General features: G+C 35.7%; 1 protein-coding gene across 3 annotated transcripts in view; it reads right to left on the bottom strand.

Annotated features, from left to right (window-relative positions):
* LOC142340177 (uncharacterized) overlaps nt 1-18839 on the bottom strand; it is a 172538-nt gene that overhangs the window by 3568 nt on the left and 150131 nt on the right. For 2 of the 3 annotated variants that reach the window (XM_075390683.1, XM_075390694.1), the window contains 4 exons: nt 15009-15738; nt 14658-14675; nt 9078-10583; nt 7198-7556 (listed from right to left, as the gene is read on the bottom strand). In XM_075390683.1, the coding sequence (XP_075246798.1) occupies nt 7198-7556; nt 9078-10583; nt 14658-14675; nt 15009-15738 (2613 nt within the window). The remainder of the gene's footprint in view (nt 1-7197; nt 7557-9077; nt 10584-14657; nt 14676-15008; nt 15739-18839) is intronic. The other variant, XM_075390687.1, reaches the window with a different exon arrangement.

Below are 18839 nucleotides of genomic sequence, written 5' to 3'. Positions count from 1 at the left end.
TGTAAAAAGAAAAGTGTCGTCTGCGTACTGGACGACCCTGCAAGACCCTGCAATCATTTTCTACAATCTTTGCTAAATCGTTGACGTAAATGTTAAATAATAGAGGTCCTAAAATAGTACCTTGTTGAACTCCTCTTTTCAAATTTATCCAATCTGATTCAATTCCATTCAGGACAACTTTTTGCGTTCTTTCACTCAAATAATTCTCTATTAAATTGGTAGCATCTTCGTCAAAATCTATATTTTCAAGTCTCAGTAACAGTATTTTGTGGTTTATAGAATCAAAAGCCTTTGAAAGATCTGAAAACGCACCTGTAACATTTTTTTCATGTTGAGTTCTAATCTTATTTGTTCTGTCGATTTCAGGATAGCATCAATTGTTGAAATTTGTTTTCTATAACCAAATTGAATAATAAACAATAATTGCTCCCTTTCTAGGAAACTTGTGATTTGTGAACTGAACGCCTTTTCAAAAATTTTTGACAAAGCAGAAGTGACAGAAATAGGCCTATAATTGAGTGGGTCTTCGGGATTTCCTTTTTTGAAGAGTGGAGTTACACAAGCTTTTTTAAGATCTTCTGGAAATTTTTCTTCTGTAATTAACTTATTAATGAGATAACATAGTGGTTCCGCTAGCGCTGCTTTAGCATCCTTTATTGCCCAAGCTGGTATTTTTGAAGGACCGTCCGATGATATTCGGTTTATACAATAGAAAATTATTAACTACAACCAATGCGAGCAAACAAATTCTCTTCAAATTATATCACTAAAAGGACAAAAATCATCAGAATTTGGCTGCAAAAATCGGAAAAAAAAATCGAAACTTTATAATTTAGACCCCCCCTCGGTTCTAAATCATAAGGTCTTGACTGTAATCTGCAAGGAACTTCTCCTTTGACAATCGATTGTTATTTAACAAATACATTAATGATTTAGAACTCAACTGTGATGGCGAAATGCTACAACGGTTCAGTACGCAGATGATACTATCATTTTATCAAATGACAATGCTAGAAGCAGTACACTCTTGAAAAATCACTAGCAAGCATAAACCGAATAACATCGGATGAATTGCTCTCAAACGACGAATTCTGCAGTCTACTTCCAATTAACACCCTCGCTCACAAATTTCTGAATAAGCGCAATTTATATCACTCAAATTTCACAAAGTCAAAAGTGAAAATTTATTGTTCCGACCCCAATTGTGGGGGGAGGAACTATATACTCAAATGGGTTTTTGTTCAGACATTTTTGGCCGTTCGATATATTCATCGTAGAGAAATGTGAGTGGTATCATTAAAAAGTTCGTCCAGCGTAGAGTTCGAAACAAAAAAGATTTTTTTGAATTTCGTGTTTTTCGAGGAGTTATTGAGGTTTAAAGTTTTGTGTGAACACGTGATATTTGGCATGATTTTGTTCACTTTTTTGTTCAAACTAGGATCTTTTCTATACAAATATCAATAAAAAATTATATTTTATGCTATAAATGAAACAATAATGTGTTTTTAACAGATGAAAGGCCATAAAAGGGGTGGTATTAGTCTCATAGGGAAGTTTACTTTCAAAATTCGATTTCTATTTGAGAGCTGATTTTAAAAACAATTTCAAAATTTATTTTTTTAAGTCACTTAGAGACTAGTAGATTTTCAAATCCAGGTTCTGTTCATGAAAAGCCTCATTTACAGTCAAATGATAACAAATGAATCAATAGTTCGTTCTTAAGGAATCCCTCATTTTTTATGGCTCCGATTGTAAGTTTTCGTAACTTTTAAATTTTGATTTTCTTTTTGCGATTTTATTGATTTCAATAAAATTATACAGTCCTATGACTCGTTGAAAAAAGTGCAATAGTAATTTGAGCGGAGTGCTAATGGCTTTAAAGACTTTAAAAATAATTTTTCGAAAATTTTTTTGAATATTGATTGATATCAAACTTAGTTCTGTGAACTGTAAGTCAGTCTCACTACTGAAAGGACCCCCCTCCGTTCTACTGCTACGAAAATACATCTGGTTAGCAGTTCTATCTTCTAATTATTGTCTTTATTACTTGGATGTCAAGATTTTTCATAATTTTTTTTTAACTTTTGGTTTTTTCCATTTTTCCATAATTTTAGATCCTTTCGAAATCTTATCACATTATCCTATTATTGCCAGTTCCCATTGGCTTCAGGAAGACTTTTAATAGATCATAGATAAAGTTTACAGAGAAAAAAGTATGGTTTTAATGGCTTCGGCACTGTCTTCTCGCACTTTTCTACTGATTTTTTCAAGTTTTTGCCTGTATTTGTTGTCGTTTGCATAAGCATACGACTTGAATATTTAATGGTGATTTAGAATCGACACAAATTATTGTTTTCTCATCGAAGCATAACTTAATATAACATATTATGAACTGATTTTCGTTGAAAGCTATTGAAATTAATGGCTTTGATACTACGGGTTTTCTCAAACATTTCATGGTTTTACTTTGTTTGTTCATGTTTGTTGGTTTTTTTTGAGATCATATTGTTACAAAAACGAACTCCATTGTTGCCAAAAAATTATTTCTCTCAAAATTTCTCTCTCAGTTTTTCAATTTGCTGTTTTTGCCTGTTTTTTTATTCTTCATGTAGTCGCAAAGAGCTGAGAGGTCTCTAACTGAGTGTTTAACGAATTAAGTATTTCAATGCAGTAATTTTATGGCAAATAGTCTCAAAGCTTATGATACTATTTGTACTCAACCGTTTTTAAAATTTTTTGTTTTTTTGTTATAATTGTCAACTTGTATCTAATTCTCAGCAATGAGAGTTTCCATTCACTTGCCTGTCGTTCGAATTTTAAATGGGTTATTGATATTAAGTCACTACTGATCTTTTAATTGATAAACAATGTGCGTTTTCACAAAAGTTTTGTTAGTGGTCATTACTTGTGTTCTTTTTTTCTCTTCTTTAAGCACATTCGCGTAATAACAGATCTCAATGGTTTACAAATCAGGTCCAAATGAACATACTTAATCTTTCAGTATAAATTTAACTGAATTAGTTTATTTAACTTTTGAAATAAAAACAATATTCAGATAACAGCGAAGTATCTTAATGGCTTCAATAATTTGTTTTCGCAATTTGTTTTATGTTTTTCACAGTTATGTAGATGAGAGCGGGTCAAAACATCATGTGCGAACGCACATTAACGAGACTCCTTGTTGCTATCAGGGGTCCATTTCACGCAAAAACTAGCGTTTCTTCGATGCAAGATATTGTTATTAGCCCTAAAAATGTCACTGTTTTGCAACATTCAAATCAAAATTTAATTTCTGGAAAATTTTTTCATAGGAGCTGGTATAATTTCACTTTTAGCCACAACAAAAATTTCTCTGGTATCAAAACGTTTAATTCTCATTTGATAGCACAACATGGTTAATTGTAACTAGGTACCTTCATTTTCTATTATTTATCGCGATCCATTGATTTATTTTTATGTCAAGTGAAGATGATTTTGTTTCTTTTTAAATAATCTTTATGACTAATATTATATTTTATAAATAACCATTCCAATAGGCCTTTATTATCTGTTGAAGTGGCAATTGCTTTTTTAGAACGAGATCACAACAAAGCTGACAGATTGCCAGAAAATAGCCGCAATATCTTCGTAGATCTACAGCCTCAAAAGTACATTAAAAGAAAGAGACTTTTTATTAGATGCTTTTTATAAGAGCGAAAAATGACGTCACATAAGCAATACAAATGAAATTTCATGAACGAGTGGACAAAAAGCAGACTTGAAGTGTTTGTGACGTGATATGTTTTTAACAAAAATCATGACGGCGAAAAAAAACTTAGCAAGACAAGTCCTGACGTACAAATCAAAGACTTTTCCTTGACTGAACAAAAACTAGATCTAGAACCGACTAGAACCATTTCCAAAAAAAATCAGATAAAAAATTAAAAAACTAAAAATCAATGTCAAAATGCCGCATGTGAACAAAAACCACTAGTGAGAAAAAGAAATTTGTTCAAACAAAAAACTAGGCCTAGAATGAACAATGAATGAATTGGAAAAACCACTTAGAAAAAAATCCGATCCTAAAATTCGATTAATGACGTCACATACGCAATTCAGTGGAAATTCCACGAATGAATGAACTGTGACGTCACGAAAAGGGCATGAAGCAACTGTGACGTCATACGATCGCAAAAATAATCTTGACGACGAAATAAAAAACATAGCCGGATAAAGCCTGACCTACAATTCGAAGAATTTTCAGTGAGCAATAAAACTAGACCTATAATGACTATGAGTAGTTTGAAAAAATCATTTAGAAAAAAAACAATCATAAAAAATTGGGAAACCAAAACAATTTGAAGCTCAATTGCTTCACGTGAACAAAAAAAGCACACGAGTGAAAACTATTTTTGTACATTTGCCGTCAAAACGAAAAAGATTTGAACATTGAACTAATTGGAACAAGTTAAAATGCAAACAGAAAGCCGCGCAGTAACAAGTTACAAAACAAAAAGCCGCAGAGTTAAAAGATACATGATTTTAACTAAAACGACTCCATCGAAGCTTGATATAGCAGAATTTCATATAATTAAAAACCTTTGGTAACGTTGCGAAATGGCCAAAATTCTTAGAATGGTCAAACACTGATACGCTTAAGGGACTAACAGCGCTAAAAACTGTGATTAAAATTTTCATGACACTAGTCTTTAGAAGCTAGAGCTCCACAAACAACTCTTCGAAACTAGAGAAACCTTGTGAAAGCATAAAGAAGATAAAAAGATTTTAACAAGAAAAAAGAATGCTTAAGTATGGGGCAGAAGAGAACAAAAATTTTTCTGTTTGAGAGTCACATTAAATAATACAAAAATAAAACAAAAGCAAAAAATGCACAGCAAAAACAGAAAAAATGAGTTCAATTTATTGCAAAAATGAAATTATTAAGGGACAAAAGAAACAAAATAAGACTCAAGGGCAAAAACAAATAAACAAAAACCAAGAAATTTGATGTCAAAACCGTAAGAATATTCGCAGAAAATGACAATCAGTCAAAACTGTTAAAAGGAATTCCAGCAAATTCTCTAAGTTGAAAATTAAATGAAAAAAATGAAAACAAGGAATGAAAAATAACTGAGAAAAAAAATAAAATCTTTAAAATGGTTATCAACTGACAAACTAAGAGCAAATACAACTATAAGTTCAATGAGGATGCTCGAATGGCATATGCGAGAATGTGGAGAATATGGATACATTGTAATAAGCCCGAAACAAGAACTTCTTGATTTTCTGAATTTGTTAAACATGGCTGGCAAACTGCCGGCAAATAGCTGCCGTTAATCCGCTTGACGCACATTGTGATTGAAAAAGAAAAAATAAGAAGCAGAAATTAACTGAATATTTCTAAGTGTCAAAAAATCTTTTATTTTGCGTGAAAATTCTGCAAATTCGGTTAGATTCTCAACTTACACTTAAATCAGCTTTTAAACTGAACGCTAGTAAGAATAATACTAATGCCAGCTAGCAACCGCTTTAATGAACTTTAACAACCTAAAGCACTATGACTCAACGACTGGGCATTATCGGTTTATCCCGTTTCTGTTGACTTGCTCTTTTGCTTTTGGCTTTGACCGTTTTCACTGCATTGCGTAATTCAATGCTGTGAAAAAACTTAAAATCCATTCAGTTGAAACCGTGAGTAAAGTAAGTTAGACGTCAAGCGTGAAAATCGTGACTTACGTAAAACGAAAACCGTGATCAAAAGCTAAAACGAATTAAAAAAGAGGAGAGCGCCTAAATAATAACCGTTAAGAGGCTGTCAGCGGCTATTAAAAAATTAAAAACAGAAGTACAAAACAAACACGTTTCATTATTAAAGATTCGATGCTTAGAAAAACTACAAAGCCATCCTCCTGTCAAAATTTTTTTCAAAGTTCAAAGTCATTCACTCAACGCAGCTCATCATCAAAAACTTCTCGCTTAGAAAAGAATTAGTTCTTTCCGCAATTTTCATCAATTTAGCTTTTAGGTCGAAACGCCATCTGAAAGAATAGTACTTCCGGTAAAAAAAACTCAAGAAAGCCAATAACTCCTCTTCGAGTCGTAAAAAAGACAGCGCCCAAAGTCAATTCAGATTCTCTTTAAAAACAATAGAAGGCCAAAAATAGATCCAGCTATGCTTTGCGGCTATTAAAAGCATACCCGGCAGATTGCCGGAAAATAACCACCGTTGATTCCCATAACCAAGATTGTGATTGAAGGAAGAGAAAAAACTAATAGTAAAAAAGATTTTTTTGCTCTCAAAAGAAATTTAAAGTGCAAACTATTTTGATGTCATTTTTGAGCTCAACTTAGTTCTGTTTCGTAGTCATACGGCGCATGGGGCTAGTATCAATAACAGTAAGCATTAGAGATGGTAACTAAGAGCAAAGTTCGAGTAACGGGGCACCTAAAACTGCGCTTTATGGGTTTATCCCGTTACTATTTCTGATTTCGTTTTTTGATACTGACTGTTCATTTTGAATTTCTTTGCTGAGCAACTGCTGTCTATGAACACTTTTAGCAGAATGAGAGAAAAGTGAACTAGCCTAGAGAAGTCAAAAAGATTTTACGCAAAATGTAGAACAAGCTGTGAACTAAAGTAAAGCGAAAAAATTCTTATTCGACGAAGTAAAACAACATCGCAGGAGAAGTCCTGACGTACTATTCAAAGAGTTTTCATCAACTAGACAAAAACTAGGCCTAGAACGGACTATGAGTGAATTGGAAAAACCATTTCCAAAAAATTAGATAAAAAACTGAAAAAAATGAAAATCAATGCCCAATTTCCGAGCGTGAACAAAAAACCACTAGCGAGAAAGCGAATTTTTGTTCAAACACCGTTTTCTCACTCTAATTTCTCACTTTAAAATTGAGTAAAAAAACGCCGCAAAACCACTCGCTTTTTCGCTCCACCTCCTGTTTCGGCGTGACTAAAATCACTACTCCAATTTGACTTCAAAAACCATGAAAATGTGTGAACAGATCTTAAAAAAAAGGCAGCGCCCCAATAAAATTGAAATTCATTGAATTGTAAAAAAAAATAGGAGCGCTATAATAGCCGGCTGAGAAGCTGAGGCGGCTATTAAAGCAAGAGAAGGCCAAAAATAGCCCCGGCTAGGCTTTGCGGCTACTAAAAACAATTGCTTAATTGATTCAGCGATATCACTTCCTATGACTAACCTCGTTTACATTTGACGTGGAAATGGAACTACAGTCTCCGTGTCCATTGCAAGGATCGTCATCTCTACAGGTGAGTGTGTTGATTGTTAGTATCTCACATGAATCACCCTCGTATCCCTCTGAACAGTCACAGCTATAACTCCCTTCTGTGTTAACACAATCCCCTTGTCCGCATGGAAAACTCCCTTCAATCTTCGCTTCCTCGCATTCGTCCTTGTCTTCTTCACATAGGATTCCTTCATATCCATTGGAACAATTGCAGGAGAACTTAGCAATTGCGTCTTGGCAGATTCCCCCGTTGGAACACATCACATTCAAACAATCGTCAATGTCATCATTGCAGTTGGGACCCTCGTAACCTGAAACCAAATCATTTCACTTTATCAACTGGTCCAATTTTGTAATAAAAATACCAATTGCTTTAAAATGAACAAACAGAGCAGTTAACAAGGCTAAATCTTGAACAAAATTCTTAGAAGGGTTTAAACGAATATGAAACAGGTTAAGCGGTAAACATGAAAGAAGTACCCACCCATTAACACAGATGAGGAGCATTTAGACTGTTTTTTTATATATGAAAGCCGAAGTGAACAGCCACAATTTAATTGTTTTAGCAAATCTTGATTTCTTATTTATTTGCAAGTATGTAAACATAACCGGCAGATTGCCGGAAAATAGCCGCGATAGACGCTTTTGCCCTTCTATCAAATGAAACAACTAAAGAAATAAGATAGACAGATTGACCGCCAGTCCTTTAATAGACCACTAGACTTTTTGGTTAGATTCGGATCGTCATTTTTATGAGACACATACGCTCTATAAGGAAAAAGCCCTAATGGAGAAATCAAAAACTCAAGACTCTAATACTCAAGAATTAGGACATACATTTGGTACAACTATTGACCTTTAACTAGTAAATGTTCATAAAATTTAAAGTTCATTAAGCGGGCTCAGAGGTCATTTTTTGTGTGTGAGGTAAGTCACGCAATTGACCAAAAGCAGAACAAATGACGTCACGCATACAAATTTTAACTGCAAAGCAGTAGAAATCACTGAAATTGAAAAAGTCAATTCCAAGAAGTCAGGTCGCGAGAATCATCGATGGAGACGACGAATTAAAAAACATAGCAGGACAAGTCCTGAAGTACAATTCAAAGAATTTTCATTGACAAAACAAAAAACTAGACCTAGAATGGACTATGAGTGAATTGGGAAAACCATTTAGAAAACCACATGTGAACAAAAAAACCAGACGAGAAAGCGAATTTTTGTTCAAACACCGTTTTCTCACTCTAATTTCTCACTTTAAAATTGAGTAAAAAGATTTCACGCCGCAAAACCAGTCGCTTTTTCGCTCCATTTCCTGTTGTGGCGTGACCAAAATCACTACTCTAATATGACTTCAAAAATCACGAAAATGTGTGAACAGATCTTAACAAACAGACAGCGCCCCAATACAATTCCAATTCTTTGAATTGTAAAAATTCTTTGAATTGTAAAAAACTACGCTTTCCCCAATAATATCTTCTATCGCATCACGGCTACTAAACATTTAACCTAACGGTTATACTTTTGAATTCGCAGGTTTCCTCAAAAAATTAATGGAATTCCAAAAACTCAAGATTCCAATAGTAAAACTAAAACTACTTGGTTAATCACTATCGTGGTTCTAGTTTAACTTCATAATCAATCAACTGCCCCTTTTCAAGACCCTTTCTATCAAATTATTTGTAATTCTCTCTATCTCGATCGCCTCCGTTAATTCTTAAGCAATTTCTTCTACTCGCCTCTCATCGGACGGGTAAAAGGGAACTACTTATTGACCAAAGGCCGTGTCTGACTGGGTAACACTAATATTTCAACTATCGCGTTGCTGTTACCTTCAATACAGTCGCAAGTATAACTCCTCCAGATGTCGATGCACTCGCCCCCATTTGCGCAGACACTCTCATCAATGCAAGCCTCACTTGCGCAACCATCTTCAGTCCCAGCGCTGCTTACAAAACTGAAGTTCAAATTGGACCCAAAGTTATTACCAAGAGGCACCAAGAGGTCATTCACCCGGAAGTTCCGGACACATCCATTAAAAGCTGGCTGTGGATTTGCAACGGTGGGCGACTGTGCCGGAGTTAGGGAGGATGATTCTGAAGTGCTGAAACCTCCGATCCAAAAAGCGTTCCCGGCAATGCACTCGATGGTTGGCTGGGTTGAAAATTTTGACCCTCCCGAATAGACTTGACCAGTATTTATGGTTACTAACACGGTTCCAGAACTTTCAAAATTTATTTGGATGGTTATTTGGGAGCCATCAGCAATGTTTCTGTCAATTTCTGCATTCGTGAGCGGTTCTGTGACACCAAATTGAAAATTGAAGAGCAGTTTATCATTAGAAATTTGCATGTTCATGAAGCAAGTGTCTGATACTCCTTGCATGTGAAATAGAGTTCCAAAACTCTGTCTGGTTCGAAGTGACAACTGAAGCGATTCTAACTCTTCACCTGGGTTGGTCAGTGGAGTTGCTTTGACATATCCCCTTTCCATAGACACCCATGATTGACATTCATAACCGAACACTCCGTTCACACAGGAACCACTTTCTGCACATGGTTGTCCATTAGTTTCACAGAAGTTGGCTTCATCACAATTGGTTCCAGCCCAGCCACTTTGACACGAGCACGTGTACTCATTCCAAATTTCTTCACAGGTAGCTTCATTTTGGCAAGGGTTCGTACCACACATGTCATCGGAGTCACACTGGGGCCTGATACACTCGAGAATTTCGAACAATTTTGACGTGTATCCACTAATAATAGGTGCAGTTTCGTTAAAAATTAGACTGTAGTGTTCAACCGCGGAGTCTACCACCAGTGATGATTTGAGAGAAATTCTTACGTCGGAAATACATCCCTTAAAGGATCCCAGATTACCCAAACCGATGTGGAGCAAATCAGCACCACTCAGACTAAAGTGAAGAGGTCGGTAGAGAAGGGATTGAAGAAGCCCTTGGGACATTTGGAAAGGAACAGTTACATTGTCAATGTCATCATCTCCCGTTTGGTTGAAACCGACGCTAATTGATGACTCTCCATTTGTATCATCTCCATACTTGAGCAAAATGTGATGTGGAACACCGTCCGAAACAGAAACTCCTGACGTCAGTTTAGATCCCGCGATCTGAAGAATGAGGATTGAGTTTTCAATCGCAATAACTGGTCCTTGGAGATCAGAATCGACTAGACCCCCGTCATGGTAGTACACAATGCCATTTTCCTCAACAGTTTTCAAGTGGAAACTAACTTGCAGCATTTTTGAACCAGGAAACTGTGCTTGCGCGTAGCTTCCGGCAGTGCAACTGTTTTCATAATTGAAGGTACCCGCCGATATGTCTAAACAAACAGTTCTCTAAGTCATACAAAATGATGCCAGGAACATGTGCACAAATGTTTATGCTGTACTTGGAAACACACACAATGCAGTAAACGCACTCACTGCTTAAATCTTCGTTCAGTTATTTGTCATAGTGGTTCATAAGGAGTAATTCTCATAATTTTCTCTCGGGAGCACAATATATTGCAGACTTTTTGCTAAAAGCGTGTTAGCCTCAAACCGTACGAGTAAAATTTAACAACAGGACTAGGAAAACTTTAGTCCTTATCGTGCACAAAATCATGTCAACTGTACAGGGAAGGAATACTTGCTCACAATTTACTTTGAGCAAATCATTTCTTTTATTCAAAAGAACATCAAATAACCAAGACATCCAAATTTTAATTTTGAAAGAAATTTCATGTCAGACTCTGAAATTAGGCCTTTTCTGTATCTCATTTCAATATTTCTGACGAGTTGCAAAATATTATAATTCCTAATTCAGTAGGCTGTACGATATTCTGCCTGTAAAATGAAAGGATCTAATATCAGCTAAATCTCTAGATCTAATAGTTCAAAATGCCATGCTGAAATCAGTTGTAATCTGTTAAGCAAGAGGGGGGGGGGGGGAGTGGGGGGAGGGAGGGGGTGAGAGAACTATGAATAGCTGTTTATGAATAGCTGTCAGAAAGGGATTAGAACTTGTGACGAAGACAATCTAAAAGTTACAATTTCAGTGTACTGTGATATCGCGTGTGCAGTGATGTTGCTGCTGATGCGAAAGAGCCTTGTGGTGCTTTCCTATTTCAAAGTTCGTTGTTGAGACACTACCCAATAGCAAACATGGAGTCAAATATATCCACACAATCTTCGATACACACCAACCGAACCCAGGTTTAAATTAGCAATTGTAAAATTCCTTCTCAACAGCAATAAAATGAATATATACTCAATTTATTTTTTTAAAAAAAGTTGAAATACATAACTTAATATACACATAGGCGAAACTCTTTTCGGGTTTCTCTTATACAATGTATTAGTGAACCTATTCGACTATAATTCCACGAATTCAAGACAGCTAAAATGGGAAAATCACCTTTAATTTTGAAAAACATCTTTTCTAACCAAATTTTCTTGAATTTTGTTGAATTCAATAAATTTTTGTTGTTTAAAAGGAACCCATATCCCATGTTTCTACAAATATGGAAAACAAAGCGAACAATCATTCTACCAATGATCACATTAACATCTAAGTAATTTAAACTTAACTTCATCTACTTAGATAATTGTTCCGACCCCCACTTTAGTGGGGAGGGAGGAACTATGTACTTATCTGGTTTTTTTTGCTCAGTCAATTTTGGCCGATCGATAAAGAATTGTGAATCATCGTAAAGAATTGTGAGCGACATCATTAAAAAGCCCGTCCAGCGTAGAATACGGAATCAAAAAGATTTTTTCGATTTTTGTTTTTTACAGGGAGTTATCGAGGTTTTAAGTTTTGTGAACATTCGACTGTTTTTGTTCACATTTTCAGTAATTTTGCTAAAATTTGGCACAATTTCGCTAATATAATTAAAAATAGGTTAACATTTTTAACGGCAGAGTGTTGTTGTTACCGTTAGAGATAGAAGAGCGTTGCTGAATTTTTTGATTGAAGTTTTTTGTCGCTAAAATTTCTGATACAATTTTCAAAATTTAAACTTTTTTCATCAAAAAAGGCACAAAATATGCTTTTTTGGTCCACTTTGTTACAGTTTGCCAGACTTAGTGACCTAGAAACCTCAACACAGACTCCCTAATCTCAAAAGGAGCGCTAGTTGCAATTAGGCGCCGTATAAAAGTCATCTGGAATTAAAAATTTGTTTTTTTTTTAAAGATTTAACTCGATATTTATACAAAATGCATCGGTTTTTTTTAATATTTGAAGAATTCCACTCAACAATTGACTTAATTCGCAAACACTTGGAACGCTTTGTCGGTTTGCTGGGGCGCGACACAATCAGGGAGCGGTTCGATAATATCATGGATTGTTAGAATCAGAGACTTTTTGATTTTTAATTTGATATTGCCTTTTTTTCAAAATAATTTGCTTTTGTTTTTTTAATGTTAATCACTGACAATATTTTTTATTCACAGGTCCGTTAATGACAGATCCTATTTACGTAATTTTGAGGTCAAATGTAGGTACAGTTTGTTTTCAGAGAACCAAAGGGTTTTTGGCTTTGAGGAAGAGTTTTGGTAAAATTTAACTGAATTCTTGTTTTTTGCCTTCAATTGTTATTCTTTTGGAAGTCTGTTTATAAGTTTAACCACTCAAAGATCTAAATTTCTTCCTCAAGAGGTGCAAGTGAAGCTTTTCTATTCATTCGGTTTTTACCTAATGTCTCTTATGTTATTGAATGTATTTGTTTTAAAGAAGTTTCTGTGATTTTTTGAACTTGTCAGTTTTTTATATTATTTTAGTCAACATTTTCCTATTCTCAGTAGGTAGAGGTCAACCTTTCCTCATTATAGAATAAAAACTAATTTTGTCTCCGATTGTTTTAAGAGAAGTTTTTCTTGCTTTTGATATTACGAGTTTTCATACGAAATTTTCCGATTTTTGTGCATAATTGCCCATTTTTGCTGTTGTTTTTGTTTCTTTTGTAAATTGTCACACTATTTAACACAAGTTAACAATCTAACTGAAAAAAAATTACAACATTTGAAACTGAACATAATTTTTGTTTTCAAAACAAATGGTTTGAAGGGTTGCGACACCGTTCTCTGGCAGAAATTGGTAGAGATTTTATTTTTGCCCTTTATTTGTTGTTAATTTTTGTTTTGATATGCCAAATAATGTGTAATTAGTGGTCTCAAGGGTCAACTATAGATAAACAAATGAACTTAATAACTGATATCGGTAAATAGCTAATGGTTGTTTTGACTTTCGAATTAATATTTTAAAAAAAAGATATTATTCTCTAACTTATCCCTTTTTGTTCTGGTTTGCGTTTTTTTTTCGTAGTTTACAATGTTGTATCATTTCGTAAATTAGCCGCATTATTTAGAGCATTGTTCAATGTTTTGTTGAATCAAACAATAATTTTTCTGTTGTTTAAACGTTTTAAATGATGTCCTCAGGGCTTGGACAATTTGTTTCAGAAGAATCTTGTGAAGTTTAGATACATTTCAGTTTTTGTAGTTCTTTGTTGTCATTTTGTGATAGACATTTTACAAAGGAATGTTAGTACGATCAAAGAAGACGCAAATGAAGATGCTATATTCTCGCGGTTAATATCTTATAAATTTAATGGCTTCAAAACTGTGGTTTCGTAAAGTTGTTTGTGTAACTTATTAGTTCAGCATGTATTTAAGATTATTTTACAGTTTTATCATTTAGTCTCATTGTTAACATTCGCAATTAGTTTTCCAAGTAGTTGCAAGACAAACTGTCTACTCTTTTAGTCGAAAGCTTTTGTTGGCTATGAATTTTGAAAATATTTGTTTTTAATAAAAAAAGATAGATTTTTGAGATCTGCCAATTTTATTTCTGTTAAATTGTAGCCAAGCATCTCTATATACAATTCACATCATTTATCTATTTAAATACAATTTGCTCTTCATAACGGTCTTTTCTGGTAGTCATATTATGGTAGCCACAGGTCTCACAGGCCCTCTAGAGTAGATTGTTTTTATTCTTTTAGTAGCTTGTTGAACAATATGTTGATATGTTATTTTTTTACCTCTTCCTCATTTGGTAGACAATAAAGTGAAAAATGTAGATGAGGGGGTTCGGAACTTAATGTGCGAACGCACATTACCGAGCCTCCTTGTTTTTTTTTTAAAAAATGCGATTGTGATAACGCCTAATCCTTGTTTACGCAGAAACGTATTTAATTACCTCTTTACTGAGTTGGGGTCTTGACACCTATAATATTATTGGGTAGAATCTCTTTCAACCGTTGAGCTATAAATGGGGGTGAAAATGTCCCGTGTTATGTATGCGAACAGAAACTAAAGAACAACTCAAACAAAATTGTCAAACTATTCAGCCGATTGATTAGGTTGCCATATATTGATTAATTAATTTGAGATTGATGATTAGCATTTACCGAATTTTTCATTCAGATCTAAAAATGAATACACGACATTTAAGAGAGAAAGTTGAATTTTTAAAGAACTCTTCTGCAGGAACTGCTTCCATTTCCGCGCAAAAATAAGTATGAACAATAAGACATTAGCGAATTTTGGTCATGGAGAATTTGAAGATCATTGATGTTAACTAAGCTAAATCAGTCTATTCATATAAGGGGAAGAAACAACGGGAAAAAACAATCAACGTCCTTTAAAATCCTTCTACTGATTTCTACAACAATCTAATGTGAGGGGGAATTTTTGTTCACGTGCGGGTAATGGAATCAGGCCCGTGAGTTAACTAATTAAGTTAATTAACTATAACTTACCTTCTTCGCAGAAATTCCCTGCAAACATTGGGTCACAAAGACAGTCAAAATTATCCCAAAGGTCAATACACAGTCCATTTTTATTACACGATGTTTCACTGCAGGGCTCGCTTCGAACACAGTCACTTGACTCTCCAATTCCGTTTTCTCCACCAATCAGAAGCTGCGAATTAACCACAACATCTTCAGTGCAGCCAACGAAGTACTCGTCAGTGTTAGACTCGTCAAAGTCTGTTAACGCTGCGCCAAAAATGACGTCAGAGGCTAAGAAGTTTTGGATATTCACATCTTCATGTGTAAAACTGCACTTATTTGGGCAGTTGATGTCGGAGTATTCTAATGACAACTGACTATTGTCAAAGGTGGCCTCAATTGTAACCCAATCACCGTGATTGACAGGTATGTCGGAGACAGATGACGAAGAGCCCACAGAAAACTTCAACTTTCCGTATGAGTTTAATTTGAGAGAGTAACTTTCCGATTCAAAAATAGTCCTCGACGTCAATGTTGTCCTCATTCTAAGCGACACTGCAATGTAAGAGTCGTTCTCAGCCTTCGAGTACACAAAAGGGTTGGAAAGGTTGAGGTCAGTCACTTTGTCACAAAATGTCCCAGTGAACCCTGGCTGGCATTCACAGGTGTACGTTTCCGTTTCCGTCTCCTCTTCGAAACTGGGTACGCATGTAGCATCATTTTGGCAACTATTTTGATCGCAAATTGTCAGAAATCGCTGAAATCAAAAGGTTAGCTATAAAGTTATGACAATTCCCATCGCTTTGAATTGATTGATCTGGTTAAACATTTATGAAACACTATTTCTGAAATCCCGCTGGTAACGTACAAGCAGTAATTTCTAAATGTGGAATATACTTGCAAAATAACACGCAAAGTTTATATAAAAGTTTAAAAATGTATACAATAGTTCATACGCCATAAGTTTATTACTGCCCAACGCTACTCAAGGGGTATAGGGCCAAAGATTTTAAAAAATCTAAATCTTGACGTAATTTAGATTGCAAAGACAGTGCTGTTGGATTATGGACTTTCGCAAGCAAAATAAAAGCCTTTTTAACTAAGAAGAAAAGAATTAATTCCTCAAAAATCAGATAATAGCAAGATAATAGCAAAATGATATTTTACCGCAGGATTTAGAGATTTACAGGAGAGATCTATTAATAGATCAAGATGGCAATTTGATCTTGGCGAAGAAAAAAGAACTCAAAATGTAGCTGTATATACCCATTATCAGTGTGGAAAAAGTCAAGATAAAACACTAATCTTATCACCAAGAGGTGGGGTTCGCATGGGTTACCCAACATGGTTTGCTTCTGCAAAATTTCAGGAAATCAGTCTCAAGGGATTCCATATATAGAATCCATTTGCACTTTTCTAGAAAGTCATTCACACTTCCGGTGATAACATACTTATTCAATACTTGCTGGAAAGATTTTACATCAAATAATCTAACTCTAATAATAAATATCTATAATCATCAGTTTGAACCGAGTATTAACTCACAGCACCATTTCTTGAAGATTCTATTTATATCAATTTAGTGACGTGAATCAATTTGCTCTTGTCTGATCAACTGGTAAGTTAAACTTTCTAATATTTCTAACTAAGTTTTAGACAATATTTAAGATCGAAAATCTAGCACCCCCACTCAGACTTGAGCTGATTGTGTAGAGTCTGCTTACATTAAAAGTGTTCTGAATGTTTCCACCTTCAATACGGGTATGGATTCCGTGAAGATGTCCGCTGCTATTTTGTCAGTAGCAACGTAATGAATTGATATAGTCTCATTTTTCGTCATGTCCTGAAGGAAGGAAATTTTGCCTCGATATGCTAGCTCTTCTTGTGCATGACTGGGTTTTAGCAGTCTGATACAATTCTGGTTGTCCTCTCCAATTGCTGTTTGATGTTTCTGTTGAATGCTAAAATCTACAAAAGTTGCTTCAAGTACGGTGCATCTTGGATGGCTGCTGCCATGACCAGATATTCTGCTTCTGATGAAGAAAGCACATGTGGCCTGCTTCTTGAAACCCAAGCTAAGTACTGCGTCACGTCCGTTGAGCTTGAAGTAGTAACCCGTCGTTGAATTTCTGTCGTTCACATCACCAGACCAGTCTTCATCAATTTTCACCACTAAATCATAACTAGCTTCTTTTGTGTAAGAAAGTTTTATACTTTTTGAACTTCGAAAATATCTAGACGTTGTTTTCCGCATAGCCAGTGTTGATTGGTACTTGTATTTATGTGTCTGGACAGATTATTGACTGTGAACATGAATATGGCCTCGTCTGTTTCGCCAGATAAAGAAGCGACCCAACCAGCTCTGTAAATCTTCGAATTCCCTTCTCCCTCTCTGTTCTGTCTGAAGTCTTAAGTCCAAATCAAATGTAGTCCTTGAGGGTTGGCATTGATCCACTTAAAACCGCCGAACCATTGTTTCTATGTAGCGTTTTTTGGTGACTGACTTTGCCCTCTTCTCGTCGTACTCTAAGGCCCAGAAACAATTGTAGTCTTCCTCTGTCTTCCGTGTGGAATGTTGCCTCGAGTGCTGTCTTGACATCGGATGTTACTGTCATGCTTCCTGTTGCTACATTGAAATCGTCAACCGGGACTTAAATGAAAATGTAAAAATCTCTGTCTGCTCTCGCGAACAAGCAATGATTTTTCCTTCTGGTAAAACCCTGTCTCAGTAGGAAGTTCACCAACTACTTGCAAATTGTTGCCAGTCTGTTTCAAACCATAAATTGATTTATTCTTTTGGCATACTAACTTCCTTCTTATGGCTGTTCCAGATACACTATTTCCTCTATTGGTGAGTGCAAAAAACCATCTTGACATCAAATTGGTGCAACACATGGCCCTGCTTCGCTGATAGTTGAAGTTCATTCCTGAATGTCTCTGGCTTACAGGTAGACGCAACATTCTCAAAGCAGTCCAATCCTTCCAATTGTTTGAAACCCTTTGCCATATAGCGTGCTTTGTATTTGTCAACATGACCACTGGGTCCCAGTTTCACTTGGTAGACCAATTTGTCCTGTATGACGTCTCTGTGGGTGGTCTCACCAGGTCCCATGTCTGGTTGTCTTGGAGTGCCTTGATCTGGTCCTTAATTGCCCGATTGCACTGGCCGCAATCATTAGCTTGCCCGGTTTCGTGGACTGTTTTTGGTTCTACATAGTAACCCTCAGTCACAGCAAGACGGGTCCGAAAGTTCTATTTCTAGCTCGTCTCCCTTGTCTGGGCTTTGTCCTTTTCCACTGCCTCCAGCGCATCTTCTTTGAGGCCAACTGTCTCTAACTGTGAGAAGTTTTCTGTGTCACTCTCTTCTATTGAGTCTCTGACTCCACAATGTTAGATTCTTCATCTAGTGCTGCTTCCTCAACATCGGAAGCATCCTGTCTCAGTGTCTTTTCTTGAGTGTTCAAGCTCTCTGCGTCGTGTCTCTCCTCTTTCAATGCAGATGTTCCTGTTTCTCTCTGTTGCCATCCTCTTCATGACCATCATCTGGGTACCAGATCCCAAGTTGCTGTGAGCCATCATCTAGTAGTTCAGCCGTCTGTTTTGTCAAGGATTGAGCCCAATAGGGAATCCATGATAATCACATCTCGAACTGCTATCACCTTTCGTGAGTCGGTATGAACACAAGGTGTCAATTCTCACCCTCACTATAACCCACAAACGTTTCTTCGAGTGCTTTGGGTTCAAATTTGCTGACATCTGTCTCTCTTCCTCATGAAGACTTTGCAACCAAAGATAGATAGTTTACTAACTGAAAGCTTAGGTTTTACACCTCGCATAAGCTCAGCTGGGCATATGTCT

This window comes from Convolutriloba macropyga, chromosome 1, assembly GCF_964194025.1.
Source record: "Convolutriloba macropyga chromosome 1, txConMacr16.3, whole genome shotgun sequence".
NCBI classification, from domain to species: Eukaryota; Metazoa; Xenacoelomorpha; order Acoela; family Convolutidae; genus Convolutriloba; species Convolutriloba macropyga.
Note: the sequence above shows the minus strand (reverse complement) of the source record. Positions and strands in the feature narration are given on the sequence as shown.